Source organism: Sceloporus occidentalis, unplaced genomic scaffold (assembly GCF_023333645.1).
Source record: "Sceloporus occidentalis isolate IW3139 unplaced genomic scaffold, rSceOcc1.0.p SCAF_6, whole genome shotgun sequence".
NCBI classification, from domain to species: Eukaryota; Metazoa; Chordata; class Lepidosauria; order Squamata; family Phrynosomatidae; genus Sceloporus; species Sceloporus occidentalis.
The window spans coordinates 16,861,127-16,878,224 of NW_028316986.1; the positions used below are offsets into that span (position 1 = coordinate 16,861,127).

At 39.0% G+C, this 17,098-nt stretch overlaps 1 protein-coding gene across 29 annotated transcripts in view; it reads left to right on the forward strand.

Annotated features, from left to right (window-relative positions):
* Positions 1 to 17,098, forward strand: part of NRXN1 (neurexin 1) — a 1,287,731-nt gene that overhangs the window by 252,423 nt on the left and 1,018,210 nt on the right. For 20 of the 29 annotated variants that reach the window (XM_089528929.1, XM_089528930.1, XM_089528947.1 and 17 more), the window contains one exon: positions 16,138 to 16,182. The exons of the other annotated variants lie outside the window; for them this stretch is intronic. In XM_089528929.1, the coding sequence (XP_089385055.1) occupies positions 16,138 to 16,182 (45 nt within the window). The remainder of the gene's footprint in view (positions 1 to 16,137; positions 16,183 to 17,098) is intronic. 29 annotated transcript variants of the gene reach the window in all.

The following is a 17,098-nucleotide window of genomic DNA, read 5'->3' on the forward strand; positions in this document are numbered from 1 at the left end:
CCTGGGAGACAGCCTGGGAGACAGCACGGCATAGTGGTTTGAGTGTTAGACTACAACTCTAGAGGTCAGGGCTTGGTTCCCAGCTCAAACATGAAATTCAATGGGTGACCTTGGGCAAGTCACACTATCTCAGCCTCAAGGGAAGGCAATGGCAAACCACCTCTGAACTCGTAAAAAAAATCCCATGATAGATTTGCCTTAGGGTCTCCATAAGTCAGAAATGACTTGAAGGCACAATGACAACAGAACCACAACTATGCTGTTAGAAAAAGTGATGCTACTTGAAATATGGCTCATTATCCAGAATTACCTCACTATTCCTACATTCTTAGAATCTGAATTGCTGATGTTTCAAAACTTCAGGTAGTAACACCTGATACACTGTAAGACTGAAATTCTGTCTATCTATCCCTGAAAAAAAGCAGGCAGCTGGTGTTTCTTAGTCCTAATAATGTTTTGAATTCTTTTAAATTAACTTGTGTGTTGAGCTCATGATAAGGGAGCTAACAGTAGACCTACACACCAGAACTGTTTGAATTTTGAAAATATGTTCTGTGGCAGTCTCAAGGATTTGTTCAAGGGAGAGAGAGGATGAGTCACCAAAAGAGACACTCTGAATTCTCACAGTGTGATATTCCACAGGATAGATCTTCCTTTAGCTGGTGGAAAAAAAGATATAACACATTCTTATTGTTCCTTCTGCCAGGAACAGCTGCAAGCTGTTTCAGTCTAACCCTTCAGAGTGATTTTTAAACAGTAGGTGCATGCCAACTCTCTGTCCTTTCTCCACTAAACCTACCCAAGTCTTTTCTAGAAAGCCAATTAAAAAAAAAATCAAATCCTCGCATATGAATGATCAATCAAAGGTTAAGGCTGAATATATTAAGCTAGGAATGTGTAAATGTCTTTTTAGTTCCCTAGATCTTTTCATCTTGTTACATGCCCGTTTGGGTTGTATGTGGATTTTTTAGTCGTCATTAAATCTTATATGCCTATATTGTTCAAGACTTGTTTTTTGTTTTTTTTAAGAATATGAGAAAAGAAATACCTGCCAACTTATATATGCATCATGTCACACCATGCAACATACTTTTAGGTTTTAAAGCAATGCAAAAGAAGCTAGAGGCTAGTTAAAGATTTTCAGTCATAATTTGATTCAGTCATAAATTAAAATGGAGACAGTAGTCAAGAATTGAGAAGAAGACTGGGACTTGAAAAGGCAGCTATGGAAGAACTAGACAGGATCCTTATGTATAAAAAGATATCATTGGATACAAAAGTCAGGAGAGAGCCAGCATGGTGTAGTTTGAGTGTTGTACTAGGACTGTGAAATACCAGGTTTTGAATGCCTTCTCAGTCATGGGAACCCACTGGGTGACATTGGGCAAATGAGACCCTCAGCCTCAGAGGAAGGCTTGTGGGTTCTTAAAGATTATAAGATTTTGTGGACTATTCAGCTTTCATTATTTTGAAATGATCTCCTACCACTTTTCATTGTTGTCTAGGAGTATTGACATCCAGTTCTTATTTCTTTAATTTAACCCCACACACAAATGACAATATATTGTTAAATATAACTTTATACTGTTAAATATACTTTGCATTGAGCAAAAAAAGTCCTAATAAGTGTCAGATACACCAAAACATCCTAGTACCACAGCAGTTCAACTTTTGCAATCAAATCAACAGGCCTTGTTTCTCTAAGGGCCTATTCACTTGTGATCAAAGACAGTTTCTGAAGCTTCCACATTCCCAGAGTTTGGAAAATGATGCCCATGGAAGTTGTAGTACAAGAATGTAATTTTTCTAACCAGTGGACATTACATTTGAATGTAGACTTATCTACTGAATACCATGTTCTGTAGGCTATGTTTCACAGGAAGGAACTGGCAAAACCACTTTTGAGAATTTGTTGCCTAAGAAAACCCATGAAATTAATGGGGTCACCATAAGCCAACAGACAACTTGAAAGCACATATTCACACATACAGAATTCCAGTTGCAGTGAAATTTCTTTTTCTTTTATTTTGCAATTTTATTTTATTTTGAGGAAGGGCTTGCATATCTGAAAGGTGTCATTTCTCCAGAACTGAAATTTCAGGAAATTTCAAGAAATTCTACTAATTCTCCATCACCACAAATAATGTGCATTACAGTTATGAAATTTTCTAGATGCCTTTCTACTATCTTCTCTGCTTGCATATTCATTTCCCAGGAAGGGAATTTTGTTCATTTATTATGTGGCGGGGAGTTGCATCATTTCTAAAAAGTGCTATAAACATGTGAAATTTCCCTGTCAAAAGATACTCCTGCAATATAATAATTTGAAAGCTTTTAATATACTGGTGCGAAGAAAATGAAGTGATGAACATGATGCATGGGGATTTGACAAAGGAGAGGCTGAAAGCCTGACTGTTCAACACCATCTTTATTACGAAGCCTGCATTATAGTTTACATTGATTAAAATTTGTGGTGAATGCCTGATGTTATATTAACATTGATGAAGCACTTTCCTGCTACATTTTGCATGCCGTTGCTATAGAGACTCCACTACAGAGTGACCCAAATTAATTTTCCACCCGCCAAACTTAGCGCTTTGACAGTTTCTCATCTTGTTCTGAGGACATGGAAACTGGAATTTAGATATGCATCACAATAAAGAAGAAATGATAATGCATATAATGGAGATATACACCTTTTGGGGGAAATGTAGACAAAATAATAGAATAACCTTGGGATCTCTCCTCTTCCCCCCCCCCCCATTTAATTTTAATAATGAAGTTCCCTTTATTCAAATGAATCTAAACACATAATTGGAGGGAGGTGTTTCTGAATCACACATTGAGCTTTAAAAAAACATGGAAGTTATACAACAACTAAAGAGGTAATGAAGAAATGGAAGCTTTTCATGGCTGTCTCCCATTACCTGGGATAATACAAGGAGCAGTGCAAAGTAGTCATATGAACACTGGGCTTTCAGTGGGTGTGTAAATCCTGGAAAATGCCTACTTATGGTTGTGTGTCAAGCAACAAGGCTCAAGTTTCCTTAGCAGTTCTTATGATCACTGGAACAAGTACAGTTTGATCAACAATAAAGCTATTGAACATTTTCATTCTTCCCCTGTTTTAACATAATCCATAATTTTATTTTAATTTATATTAATGTATTTTGCCATCCAGACCTTTTCAGGGCCTTCAAGGCATTTTATTTATTTATTTACTTATTAAACTTTATTAAGAAATATAACAGAAAAAAAAAAGAAAACATTACGCACATTTCTCAACACTGAGAAGGCACTTCAACACTACAGGGCATTTTATAACCATATGAGAGAGACTCATTTCTTACTACCAGGACTCTGCCTACTGGAGTAAGTAGTGGTTTTGTTTCTCAGAAGTCACTGTCTAGGGGTGCCTCCACACTATAGAAAGAATGCAATTGTTTGACACCACTTTAACTACCATAGCTCCATCCTACAGAATCCTACCAGAATCCATTTTGTGAAGCACCATCACTCTTTGCCACAGAAGGCTAAAGATCTTGTAAAGCTGCAAATACCAGGGTTTCATAGGATGGAACTGCAGCACTTAAAGTGGTGTCAAACTGCATTATTTCTACAATGTAGATGCATCCTAAGTGACACAGATTTGATTAAAGAGGCACTTGGTAGAAAAAAGATGGAAGCCACCTATAAGAACCAGAAGGGTTGCTGAGTCTGCCATCCACCACAGTGAACCAAACTACATACTTCCATACTAGCATCTCTCAAACTGTCTTAAATAGCTTGGAATTTGGATTAGTCCATAAAATAAGCCATGTGATACTACCACAAAAAAATCAGTCAACATTAAAAGTGTTCAATATCGACTACCTCTGGACTGAAAATCAAGCTACTGTATAAAAAGAATAGATGAGAATGCTGAGGGTTTAGGTAAAAATAAAAACTATCTGCAATCATTACAATGAAAATCCAAATCCAGTTTTGCTGGGGCTTTTATTATTCAGCCAAAAGTTATCATTCCTTCAAAGCCAACCAGGCAATTTATTTTATTTATGGTTAGTCTATCCACAGAATGAATCTCTACAGATTTCTTCACAAGACTTTTCTTCATAGAGGGTGCTTGCTTCCAAGAACTGCCTTTGTGATTAATAAAAGGAAATGAAATTACAGTAGATGCATCTGTCAGAAATGGGCCACTCAGTCTGCTCAATCTTCATTTTAACCCATTAGAGTTATTTTTTTTTCCCTTTCCCCCTTAGTACTTCTGAAAAGTTTGAGGACAGATTCAAATGTGACATCTTGTCATTAGATTGTTTTCCTAAATAGTCTTGCCTGGTGCCTTTATTGTAATCTTTTCAGCATCCCTTTTATTTGCCATGTTTACAGAACTGTTTGTGCTATAGTGGCCTATGTGTTGGACCAAGATTCCCAGAGACCAGGTTTCAAACACCCACCTGGCCATGGAAACCCAGACAGAGACCTTGGGAAAGTCACACTCTCTCAGCCTCAGAGGAAGGCTACAATAACCCTCCTCTGAACAAATCATCCCCAGAAATGGTGACAGGTTCCACCATAGCACTTCTGGCAGACAGTAGCAATGACAATTTAGGGTGTCTACACCTTTGCACATATATTTTGCTTTAGTATGTAAAAAGAGCTTGTAGCACCTTTGAGGCTAACTGAAAGAAAAGAAGTTGGCTGCCAACTTGCTTCCCACTTCTATCTTTTAATTATTCTCAAAGATGCTACAAGAGCTCTCTACATACTGATTCTACAGACTAACACAGCTATATCTTTGGATATTTTGCTTTAGTTTTTGTTATTTTAGACTGAAGCATTTTATTCTCTGCTGCCCTTTTTGTTTTTGTCTCTTTTTTATTTTACATTATTGTTGAATTTTATATTTTTAACACACTGTACACCACCCAGGCAACCTTGGTTCATGGGAGATGGAAAAGTGCAATCAATACATCAATAATAAAAAGCTGTTAGGAGAGAAGAGCTGCCCAAGCAGAAGCTGCCTTCAGAGATCAGCTGAATCACGCATTCCAGTAACATGCCATTTCCTATGGTGGGACTTTCTTAACTTTAAACACTTGCCTCAGTGGCCATAGCCTTCCATGTGAAGCAGCTGAGGTGCCAATTATTTTGCTGCTATTCCCAATATGCCATACATTGTTTCTGCTGTCTGCATGCTTGTACTTAATCTCATTCGGCCTTTGCACAATCCTGTCCCTACTTTTTCTTCTTCCTTTCAACAATGCACCATTCTAGCACTATTGTTCACTGACCTTCACGTTGCCACGTACCTCTTATTAAGGGATGTCCCTTATTTGAAGTCTGGAAAGCTTTTCCTTTTGTATAGAATGAACAAGATGCCAACATCCCCATATTTTGGAGTGAAGACTTCATATAGGCAGAAATGTGTGTATCATGTAATATGAATGTTGAGACTACGTTACATTTGATAGTGAAATAAATGGTTAATTGAACTGAAATTCCTACTTTCATTTGACATTTTTAGACAGAACGCAAACTTGTTCATAGCTACTCCCTGGTTAGCAACACTGCATGCCATGAATTTATCCTGTCCTGTATTACTGTTTTGAAAACCTGGCAACAACTACCTGACCTAGCAACTGACATGGTCATAAAATAGGAGAGGAACTAGTTTTAAATCAAAGTAATTTTAACATAGTCTCTTGTTTAGGAGAGGACAAGAGAAAGATGCACACTGTGATGTGTGATCTGCAGTCAATCACATAATATTTTCCCCATCAATGAGATGCATGCATATTTAGCCTACACATGTAGTGTTCAGTTCACATGTGATCATTTATCAAGGAAGCAAGTAAAATGGTGCAGTTGTTAGTGCTGTGAATGAGTATACTACTAGAACAAATGTGCAGCAGTGAACTCTATTCTTGGGATGCCACATCTTATGTAGCCAAAAATGTAATCACAACATAAACATCAGCAGGTTTGGGAGAGCCTGCTAGAAAAATTGAAAGGGGGAAGGGAGAGGGAGGTATGGGGAGTTCTTTCAGAAAGCAAAGCTTAAAAGAGGACGAGGCAATGAGAATCAGCAATGGTCGAAGAATGCTAGCTGAATGTTGGGTAATTAGTGTGAAGGGGAAAGAATGAAGTAGCAGAGAGGTGGCCTAGTAACTGGGATGCTAACCTGAAACAATTTAGACTGCAGCATTCCTCATTTGTTAATGTGCATAGCCAAAGTGCATGACAATAAATACATTTATTTCAAGCACATACAATGGCTATTTTGATATGAACGGTTGTTAACTTTATGCCCACATAAGATTGTTGGAGTACTGTATTATAGAAAATGACATTCCTTGTTACAGTAAGAATCTCAAACATTTATGAATCTAGTATCCTGAAACACTGCTTTCATGTCAATCAGAATGGTACCTTTAGCAAGGCCAGTCTCTTCAGTACTGATGAAGAAACCTCTTGAAATCTCTGACATATTCTTGAGATTTTCCATGTCATCTCCCCGATCTTCTTTCCCCAAGATCCGTTTTTGTATGCTAAAAATGGAGGACAAACATTAGCCATATTAAAGCTGCAGGTAGAGAAGTAATGAGATTTCTTGCAAATGACACCTGAAGACAGCTTATCTGTGATTAAAGATAGTTGAAAGAAATTACTTAAGAAATTAAGTAATTGCTATCGGCACTGATGATAAAATGGTGGCACAGCCTTCATTGTAGGCATCCTCCTGCTTGGTTCATTGACTGGCTTATAGGGATTTTCTTATTGTTTATTTGCAACCCTTTTAACATACAATGGGCTTGTATATTCCTTGTTGGATCAACCCAGTGTTCCATCTATTCTTCCTCTAACAGTGGACCACCATATCATAGAGTGCTTGCCTATTTCTGCAGCTTCAGAGAAATGATTCAAACAACAGGAAAAGAAAACTCAACATTAGATAGAACTTCCTGTCAGGAAGAGCTGTTCTACAGTGGCATACACTCCCTTGGAGTGTGGTGGAATCTCCTTCTTTGGAGGTTTTTAAACAGAGGCTGGATAGCCATCTGTTGGGGGTGCTTGGATTGTGTATTCTTGCATGGCAGCGGGTTGGACCAGATGACTCTTGAGGTCTCTTCCACTTCTATGATTCTATGATTCTATTGATTCTACTTGTCAGGATATTCTTGGGGGCAGCTTGGAATCTCCTGGCCTTGGAGTTGCTATGACCTCTCCATGTTACCTGGACCTCTGTTTCCAGTTGGGGTATCTTTTTGCATGGGTGTCTCACTAAACCATCTGATGCAACTGGTATCACTATGGGTTGCACACCTCTGAGGCCATAACAAGACACTTAGCAATGATTACATGGTGGGCATTTTGTTCTGTCTTTAGAGTGAGTGACTGGCAATAGCAATGGACCTGCAGGACAGCTCAGCAGGTTGCTGCCCGGACATGGAATCAGTGTGAATAGGCCTTTAAGAGCTTTTCCTTGGCATCCCTCAGTTGCACTTCTGTTACCTTGACTACAATCTGGTGGGATTTTTTTAAAATCTAAAGTTAATTTCCCAGTCGCTCATTGTTTTTGGGTTAAAAATGTGTTACTTACTTCATGTTCTGAATCTCTAAGGTTCTAACATGTTGGAAATTTTCTTTGAGCCAGAATGTGGACCAGTAGCAAATCTTTGTTTCTCATAGTAATTTCATTCAACTGTCAGGGTTATGTGGAGCTTAGACAGATGAGGCATGACCTGAATGGAACTTGTAGCCAAAAATGTGATAGGCAATTAAAAATGTAAATGAATTACTTTTTTCCCCTTGGCATGCACTAATGTCTTTATTTTCCATAATACCTTGTTCAACAAAGCCTCATAAACATACCGTTGACAGTGCAATGTTAATAATGTCAGAAGAAGACAGATTACTTAGCGTGAAGGAAGTGGTCTCAAGTATGACCTTTTCAAAAGCTTATCAGAAACTGAGAGGTACAATGCCTTTTCTTTTTTTGCTTCTTCAGAGAAGGTTATGCAAGGGCTTTCAGGGATTTTACCTGGAATTTAACTATATTGAACAGAATATAATGGCCTGGACTTCTTTCTAGATCTGATACCCTGAACAGACTGCAGGATTAAAGAAATTTTGCACTACTTTAATTGTTATGGCTCCAGCCTCTAGAAACCTGGGTATGTAGCTGGCTGAGCTATTCAGACTGGTCTATCAGAGATTTCTGGTGCCTCACTAAACTACCAAATGGTAAATCCCAGTTTTCTGTAGGTTAGAGTCATGGCAGTTAAAGTGAAGTCAAACTGTTTTAATTCTGCAGTGTGGATACAACCTGACATGCATTGTATAATTTCATTCCACTACAAACTTTAATGACCACTCCTGGAAATTATATAGATTTCTTAAAACCCAAAATTCCAACAGCTAGAACTTTGTGTAGCTCCTTTGAAAAGCTGGAATCTCAACGGAACATCTATTGCCATGGCTCAAGATGTCAAGCACCACTACTGTTCATGGAATGAGGGAATTGTAGATTTGGAAGAGACCACAAGGGCCATCCAGTCCAACCCCCTGCCATGCAGGAAATCTCAATCAAAGCATCCCCAACAGATGGCCATCCAGCCTCTGTTTAAAGACCTGCAAAGAAGGAGACTCCACTACACTCCGAGGGAGTGTGTTCCACTGTTGAACAGCCCTTACTGTCAGGAAGTTCCTCCTAATGTTGAGGTAGAATCTCTTTTCCTGCAATATGCATCCATTGTTCCGGGTCCTGTTCTCTGGAGCAGCAGAAAACAAGCTTGCTCCCTCCTCAATATGACATCCCTTCAAATATTAAACAAGGCTATAATATCACCTCTTAACCTTCTCTTCTCCAGGCTAAACATCCCCAGCTCCCTAAGTCGTTCCTTCACCATTTTAGTCACCCTCCTTTGGACACGCTTCAGTTTCTTAATGTCCTTTTTGAATTGTGGTGCCCAGAACTGGACACAGTATTTCAGGTGGAGCCTGACCAAAGTAGAATGTAGTGGCACTATTACTTCTCTTGATCTAGACACTATACTTTTATTGATGCAGCCTAAAATCGCGTTGGCTTATTTAGTTGCTGCATCACACTGTTGACTCATGTTCAACGTGTGGTCTACTTGGACTCCTAGATCCCTTTCACACATAGTCTCGTTCAGCCAGGTGTCACCCATCTGTGCATTTCATTTTTCTGCCCTAAGTGCAGTACCTTACATTTTTCCATGTTGAATTTCATTTTGTTAGCTTTGGCCCAACTTTCTAGTCTATTCAGGTCATTTTGAATGTTGATCCTGTCCTCTGGAGTATTAGTTATTCCTCCTAATCTGGTGTCATCTACAAATTTGATAAGTATACCCCCAATTCTGTCATCCAAGTCATTGATAAAGATGTTGAATAACATTGGCCCCAGGACTGTTAAAGGACTATGAAGGCTTGGGTCTAATGTACCCTGCAGGAATATTGTAGGTTGACACTGCTTTAACTCTCATAGCTCACTGCTATGGAATTCTGGGATTTGTTTTTTATGTGATATTTAGCCTTCTTTGTCAGAGAGCTCTGGTGCCACAAAAAACTACAAATCCCAGGATTCCATAGGATGGAGCCATGATAGGTAAAGCAGTGTCAAACTGCATTATTTCTGCATGCAAATGCAGCCTTGGAGAAGATTGTGCTCCATAACCACCTCAGAAAGCCAGACCATAAAGGAAGCTGATTCATTCTTAGTTGGCCTTTGGTCCATCTGGTGCAGGGATGGATAGGGGATTTTTCCCACTTGGTGCACATTGTACTGCCCTACCTAAAGAAGGAAATGATGAGACATCTCTTCTGTTTTCATTTTCAGCCATTTGCCACCCTTTTATCGGAGTGTAGGGGAGGCTAGAAGGAGCAGAACTGGAGCACTTCACAGAAGTTTTAGCGCTCTGAGGATGGGTAGAAAACTCTTACTCAAATTAAGTGAATTGGGAGTAGGTCTAGGGGAGAGGTTCCCAACTTTTTTGACTTACAGAGCCCTAAGGACTCTAAGGAGCACAGGTTGGGAGCTGCTGGGCTAATCCAAGAGGAACTAAGAGTGCGACAACAACAACAACAAACAATTTGGGACCACATGCGGCCTGCATGTCACATTTTTTTCTGACCTTTACCTGGAGATGCTTAGGTTAATTTTAGCCTCTCCAGAGTCCAGCTATTCTATGTTAATGTTACCTGCAGCCTCTTGATAGTATTATCCTGTGAGGGTTGTGTTATTTATTTTATTTTATTTATAGTATTTATACCACACCCTTCAGCCAAAAGTCTATCAGAGTGGCTTATTGGTTTTTTGCCCCCAACTTTCATCTGGTAGCAATTCTGATGCTGATGAAATTCAATGTTTATTTTACTGGAGGATTGCCATCCAGCCTCTGTGACTCTCTAACGTTTTTGTCAGTTCTCTCTCAAATCTCATCTTTTATCACTTTTCTCCTCATATTTCTTCAGATTCCCTGTCAGAAAGAAAGGGTCCACTGTAAAAAATCACATTGAAAACTGGTGCAAAGACTACCACTTATCTGCAAAGTCCCAGAAGGTCCCTCTATCCACTTTTCCACCTTTGCCATATAACATCTGTGTCATATAACAACCATTCTAAAGGGGATATAATTGCTTTCACTGGTAATGCTACTCTCATATGGGATTAAGAAGTGTTGTCAAAGATCAGCAAACAGGTGGAATGCTTTGTCCCATGCTATGCATTAGAATTTTGCATTATTGATGCTGAGTGAGGTATTGTCAGTGGCCGCAGCTGGTGGATATTTGAAGGGACACCAAAGATGCAGAAGCTGCACAAGAATTGTGGCTTCCCATACCTCTGCTGCAGAAAGAGAGAATCTTTCCAAATCAATCTTTCAAAGACATGCAGATTCCTTTGCCTCCAGCAACCTTACTGAAAATCTCAAATGAGAGGGATAGGAGGAAAGAGGGAGGGAGGGAGGGAGGGAGGGAGAGATATAACTAGTTACCTATAAGTAATTATGTAATGCCTCATGGCCTAAGCCCCCTATCCCACCTTGACATCCAAGAGCCAGCTCAGGCAAAGGAGATCTGTTCAGCGGTTCAAAGAGGATAAAGTTTCCAACCCCCTCCCACCAGTGAGCAAAGCTGTGATAAGATGGCATAGACTGCATTGACACCACTTTAACTGCATTATTTCTGCTCAATGCTATGGGATTCTGGGAACTGTAGTATGTTGTGGGACCAGAGCTTGCTGACAGAGAAGGCTAAATGTCTCACAAAACTACAGTTCCCAGAATTCCATGGCTATGAGCTATGGCAGTTAAAGTGGTGTCAAAGCAGATAATTTCTGCAGTGTGGATGCAGCCAGAGAGATGCAGCCACATTCATATATAAGTAAAACTGACAAAGCCACTTATCCACAGTGAAGGTTTTGTGTGGTTAATTTATAAACAACTCATATTGACTTGGTGTGTCTTCAGCCACATCTGTTGGATTAGCATTGCTTCCCCTGCCCCCATAGACTACTCATCTGTAACAGAACATGGAAGATAGGTACACGAGTCTTTCCATGTTGGGAATAGGTCTACCTATTGTCTTTAGTCAGTGACAATTGTTGAAAATTTCATTTGGTTCACTGTTGATTAGAAATGTTATCCCCTGCTTCATTGCTTCTAGGTGTCTGAAGGAAGGAAGGGTCATATATATATGCACACACACACACACACACACACACACACACACAAACACTCACACATCATGAATATTCATATTTTTATATAAGTGAAATGCATAAATTCTGCATCATGTTATGGTCATCCTCAGCAATGGCATTTGGATAGCAGTTTGTCCCTCCTTCCTTCCTTCCTTCCTTCCTTCCTTCCTTCCTTCCTTCCTTCCTTCCTATATTTATATCCCACCCTACATCTGAAGATCTCAGTGAGGCTTACAATAAAATAAATTTAAAACAATAAATAATAAAAATAATTTTAAAAGATTAAAAACACATTAAACAGACTATTAGTTAAAACCAGACAGTTTAAAACAAATTAAAAACAATTTTAAATAATGTAAGCATTGGATATGTGCAGCCTGGATAAAATCAGTTATGCCTGAAGGATCTAATAAATAGCCAAGTTTTGACTTGGCACCCAAATGATCCCAGTTGTGGTGTCAACCTGACCTCCTTTTAAAAACAAAACAAAACTATGATATAATGTCATATAAATATGCCATATAAATACAGTAAGTCTGACATACTGATGCTGTTATAAGAAACAACAAAATTGTGAAGAGATACAAAATATAACAAAAACGTTGTCACTGAAAGTAAATAGATTGTCAAATATATAAATATTGACTGTTTTCCCCAAATGATTTATATAGCATCTGATCAGTAAGGCCAAGCATAATGAAAAAATCTAAAAGCTAGAAAGCAACTGGTCTTAGTGAAAAGTGCATAATGCTAGAAGGGGCCATATATATCAGCTCACATTACTTTTGTCCTCAAAGTCTTTATTTCTTCTTCATTTAAAGTTAAAAGCACAAGAAAATCAGTGTAGGTAAAGATGTTTTTTTTAAAAAAAACCAACAAATATTTGGAACGCTTTTATAAACAATATATGTTTGATATTTGAAAAGATTTATTGGGTAAAGATATCAGTAAATCCTTTAATAAAAATTCTGGCATATACTGTTGTTATTATCTTTTAAGAAGTGAGTTTTCAGCATTGTGACTGCTGAAGGGATTTATTAGATAGATTAATACAGACTTTCAGTGGTTTCTAGCCATGCTATGCAAATGGTTATATGGTTAGTGGATTGTGAGATAAGATCCAAGGTGGCACCTGACTCAGTTGGAGAAGCATTGTCACTGTCAATTTGCCATTGAAAGGAAAATTTCATTCCGTTGACAATACACCTATTTTTTCCAGGGCTTATTCTGAAATTCCCTGCAAATCCATTTAGATGCCAGCTAAATTTGGGAAAGCATCTCTTTCTCTCTCTCCCCCCCCCTCTCTTTAAGAAAAAAAAACTTCATGATTTTAGAGATTATTAGCAAAGGTATGTTCACATCTTTCCTATCACAGGGAAGAAACTGCAAGTGGCATGTCATTTTGTTAGCTTTGGCCCAGCTTTCTAATCTATTCATGGCCTGTTACAGACTGCCAAAATAAAGCTGCTTCAGGTCTCTTTGGAGGTATGCTATTTAAATGATGCATGGGTCCTAAGAGTCCGGAGGTCGTGCCAAAGCCACACTCCATTCCTAAGCACTGGAATCCAGCTTTGGCGCAGCTTCTGGATTATTAGGATGCACGCATCATTTAAACAGCATACCACCAAAAAGACCCGAAGCAGCTTTATTTTGGCAGTCTGTAACAGGCCCATGTCATTCTGAAGTTTGATCCTCTGGGGTATTAGCTATTCCTCCTAATTTGGTGTCATCTTCAGTCATAAATTCTGGGTGCTAAAGTCCTAAACATCTGGAGGACCAAAGTTTGGGAACTACTGCACTAGATCGTAATGTTTCTCATCACTGGTGCTTATTTAGGAGGTCTTGACCTTCTTTCCTAGCCTATTCTTCAGCCTGGTAAAGATGAGGGTAAATAACAGATGGGTTGGGCACACATTTGTTCACTGACAATGTGTGCACTCTTCTACCTTATTGCACTGAGGCCATAATGAAGGTGTGTATCTGGGAGAGATTTGTTTTGTGTGTGTGTGTGGTGTATTAGCTTTGGAGCAGCAGAAACCACAGGAGTATGAAAGAAAGGAAGAAAGAGTTTATTTACTGATGAGAGAAAAGGGGAAAAAATGGCTGGTTTAGCAGGTTCCCTCTGGCTACAGATTTTTATTTCTCCACTCCACCGATCTTGTCTCTGGGAAGTATGTTGCTTTCATTATTGCTAATGCATGAGATTGGAACTACTTCATCTCTTTTTGATTTGTTTCAGTAACAGCAATCAAGAAAATATGGAATACATTTCTTATCAAATCATTCCATTGTGTCACTCTCAGCATGGTGTGTGTGTGTGTGTGTGTGTGTGTGTACCCTTCTTCCCAAAACGACTATTTTATTTCTTATTGGGGAAGGGGGGGAGTGAATCCTTCCGTCTTAACAGATTATTTAAAAAAAATACAAAAAATCAGTAAAAATATAATTGCAAACAGAATAGCCAAAAATAAATAAATAAATGAGAGACAGAGCAACAATATAAGAAATTAATGGATTCTAAAGCAAAGTAGATGTTAGATTGTTGTTATAGTGATTTGCCATTTTGAAATATCATGCAGAATCCTGTTGGTGCAGTACCCCAGTGAAATGATCCATTAAGCTAGCAGTTGCCTCTCTCTGTGTTCCTCTATGGAAAAGGGGAAGACAGGAGTAGCAGCTATGGAAGGAAGGGGCTCCTAACTCTAGGCAGCCTATTTAAAAATTCTTGGTTTCTGCAGTGAGCAAGGGGCCCTTGGAGTTAAATATCTTCTGGGGGCAGTGGCTAAGGGCTAGGGAGTCCTGAGGCACAGGCAATTTCCAAGTCACTCCTTTCAGAGGGTCATTAGCTTTGAAAACACCCTCCCCCCCCCCCAGCCATGCATTTGGAAATAGGATGCTTCGAGTTGACAGCTACTTCTTAGCTGATCCTGTCAAATGACAATGATTCATTGTTGCAGATCATTGAGTAATTATTTTCACTTTCCTCTGAAGTTATATTTTCGAAGTTTAAGATATGGGCTTAGGGATATGGAGCCAAAGTTATGCAATTCGCTGCACATAAAGAGACATCTTGTCTTTTATAAGGCAGCTATTCCTGCTCCAAATATTGTATTCATTCAGATGTAATATTCCCTTAAAAATAATTTTATCAGTTAAATTGCTGTTTCCTTGAAATTTTTTAATAAAAGAATATACTATTTGCAAATTTATTGGTGCATCAATGGAGACCTTTATTTGCAGTCTTTGTTTGGACTGGTCTTACCAAAGGCCTGATAAAGAGGAGAAATAGAAGCATAAGAAGAGGCACAATTAGTGCTTCTAATTGTTTGGACAAATTATAATGATAAATCAGATAAAGTTTTACATATATAATGCTAGGTGCTGCCCACTAATTGTATACAGCATTTTTAGCTCTACACTAATTTTAGATAGTGTGATAACTATTTTTTTAAAAAAAAATCCAATATGTCAGAGGTTTTTGAACCTATGAGGATAGATTGGTCAGAAAGGATTTGGTAACAGCAATGTAACAAAACACATTTATAACCTAGTATTAACAAGATCAATGAGCTTGTTATGTGGTGTAAGTACAATTTGACCTGCCTTGATTGAACCTAGTTGTCTTGCACAAATTGCACTGGAAAATTCAGAAATTTAGTTAAATAAACAATAGAGGTCTGTATGATTGCAGAGATATTAGGTTCTTTGGTGTAGGTATTACTAAGAGCAAACGTTGATATATATGCAACGAAACACCACCGCCATCCCAGTATAGTGCTAAAATGCATGTTAAGAAGGGCTTTGGCCCTGTCTGCATGGGCTAAATAAACCAGCCTCCTCCCCACCTGCCTTCTTGGTGAGGAGTCCAGATGACACGGGCTCCAATCCTTGCAAGTCTGGTGTGAACAGACAGGATAACACCAGGCCTGTTAAGTGCTTTTTTAAAAAGAAAAAAATATCCCTGTTTACTTCCAGGAAGACATAGAATACTCCATTCTAATATTAGGCAGCTATTTGAATGCATCCTGCTCTGCCATGTGGTGCTACTGCTGCTGGTGCTCATGTTCACTTTGACGTTAGAATGGGGTGCCCAGCCATTTGACCAATGCTACACACTTCATTCTGATCTCAGAACAAGCAATGTGTCATAGCAGCAGCCACACTGGGCAGCAGAGCATGGCATGCATATGAACAGCTGCCAAGCATTGGAATAGGGGGCCTGGGGTAATGGGGAGGAGGTTGGGTTAGCTCTGGAGGGTCCAGAGTATCCTCACCAGTGCAGACAGGACCTTGAATTGTTTGTAGAGTTCCCCAGAAAAGCTTTTGCAACCTGAGGCTTCAACATTTGTTTATTTCATTTTTAGTTTAGCAATAATTTGTTTGATTTCTTTTTCTGTTATCTTTTGATTTAGAAATTGCTGCTCTTTTTGCAAAAGCCGAATCCCGATCCTATCCAGGTAAGTATGAATGTCTGTTTCTTTGGATCAGTCTGTGGTATAGACTAGACAGGAGTTCACTAATGAACTTGAGTGAACTCCTGTCTAGTCCTCCTCTTTCTTTCCCAGCCCTTTCCTTCTTAGTTAAACTCCGTACCCTTCTCTCATTGCCCAATGCTCAGCTTAAAAGCTACTGTTCACTTCTACTGCCATATCCCTGCCTCTGCTATATCTGCCAATCAGAGTGGAGTGAACAGTGGGCAGCCTTTTCCCATTTCAAGAAGATGATTCATGAACTTTCCCAGACTATTGTAATTTGAAGAGCATCTCTGAATTGCAATGCAAAAAGAATGATCCCCCTTCCCCGCAGACTGTAAATAGGGAAGAGAACTAACCCTCCTCCTCCATTTGCATGTTCTTCTTCAGAGCTGAGCCTCCCAACTTCACGACCATGTCATAACACCATTTTATTGATTCATTTAAAGTATTTCTGTATGCTTCCCAGCCCACAAAGGTTCCCGAGGCAATGAACAAATAAAAATAATTAAAACACTACAAAGCACAAGCCTCTATGCCTCTAGTTTAGGGTTCCAGAAATTAGACAACAATAAAATCATGCTGGTACCCAGTAGCAGCTGATGGCTTCTCTGTCAGTGGTGTGGTGGATCTACCCTGGTTTTTAATCTGAATTTTAAAGGAGCTAAAACAGGTTTTCGGATACGTCTATGCATGTGCCTTCAAGTCACCATTGATTTGTGGCAGCATCATGCATTTCATATGGTTTTCTTAAGCAAGGAATCTTCAGAGGTGTTTTTGCCAGTTCCTTTCTCTGAAATCTATCTTACAGCACCTGGTATCCAAGTCCTAACCAGAGCTGACCCTGCTTAGCTTCCATGTTCAGACTGGATACGGTGCCTTTATGGTAAAATTGTATTTT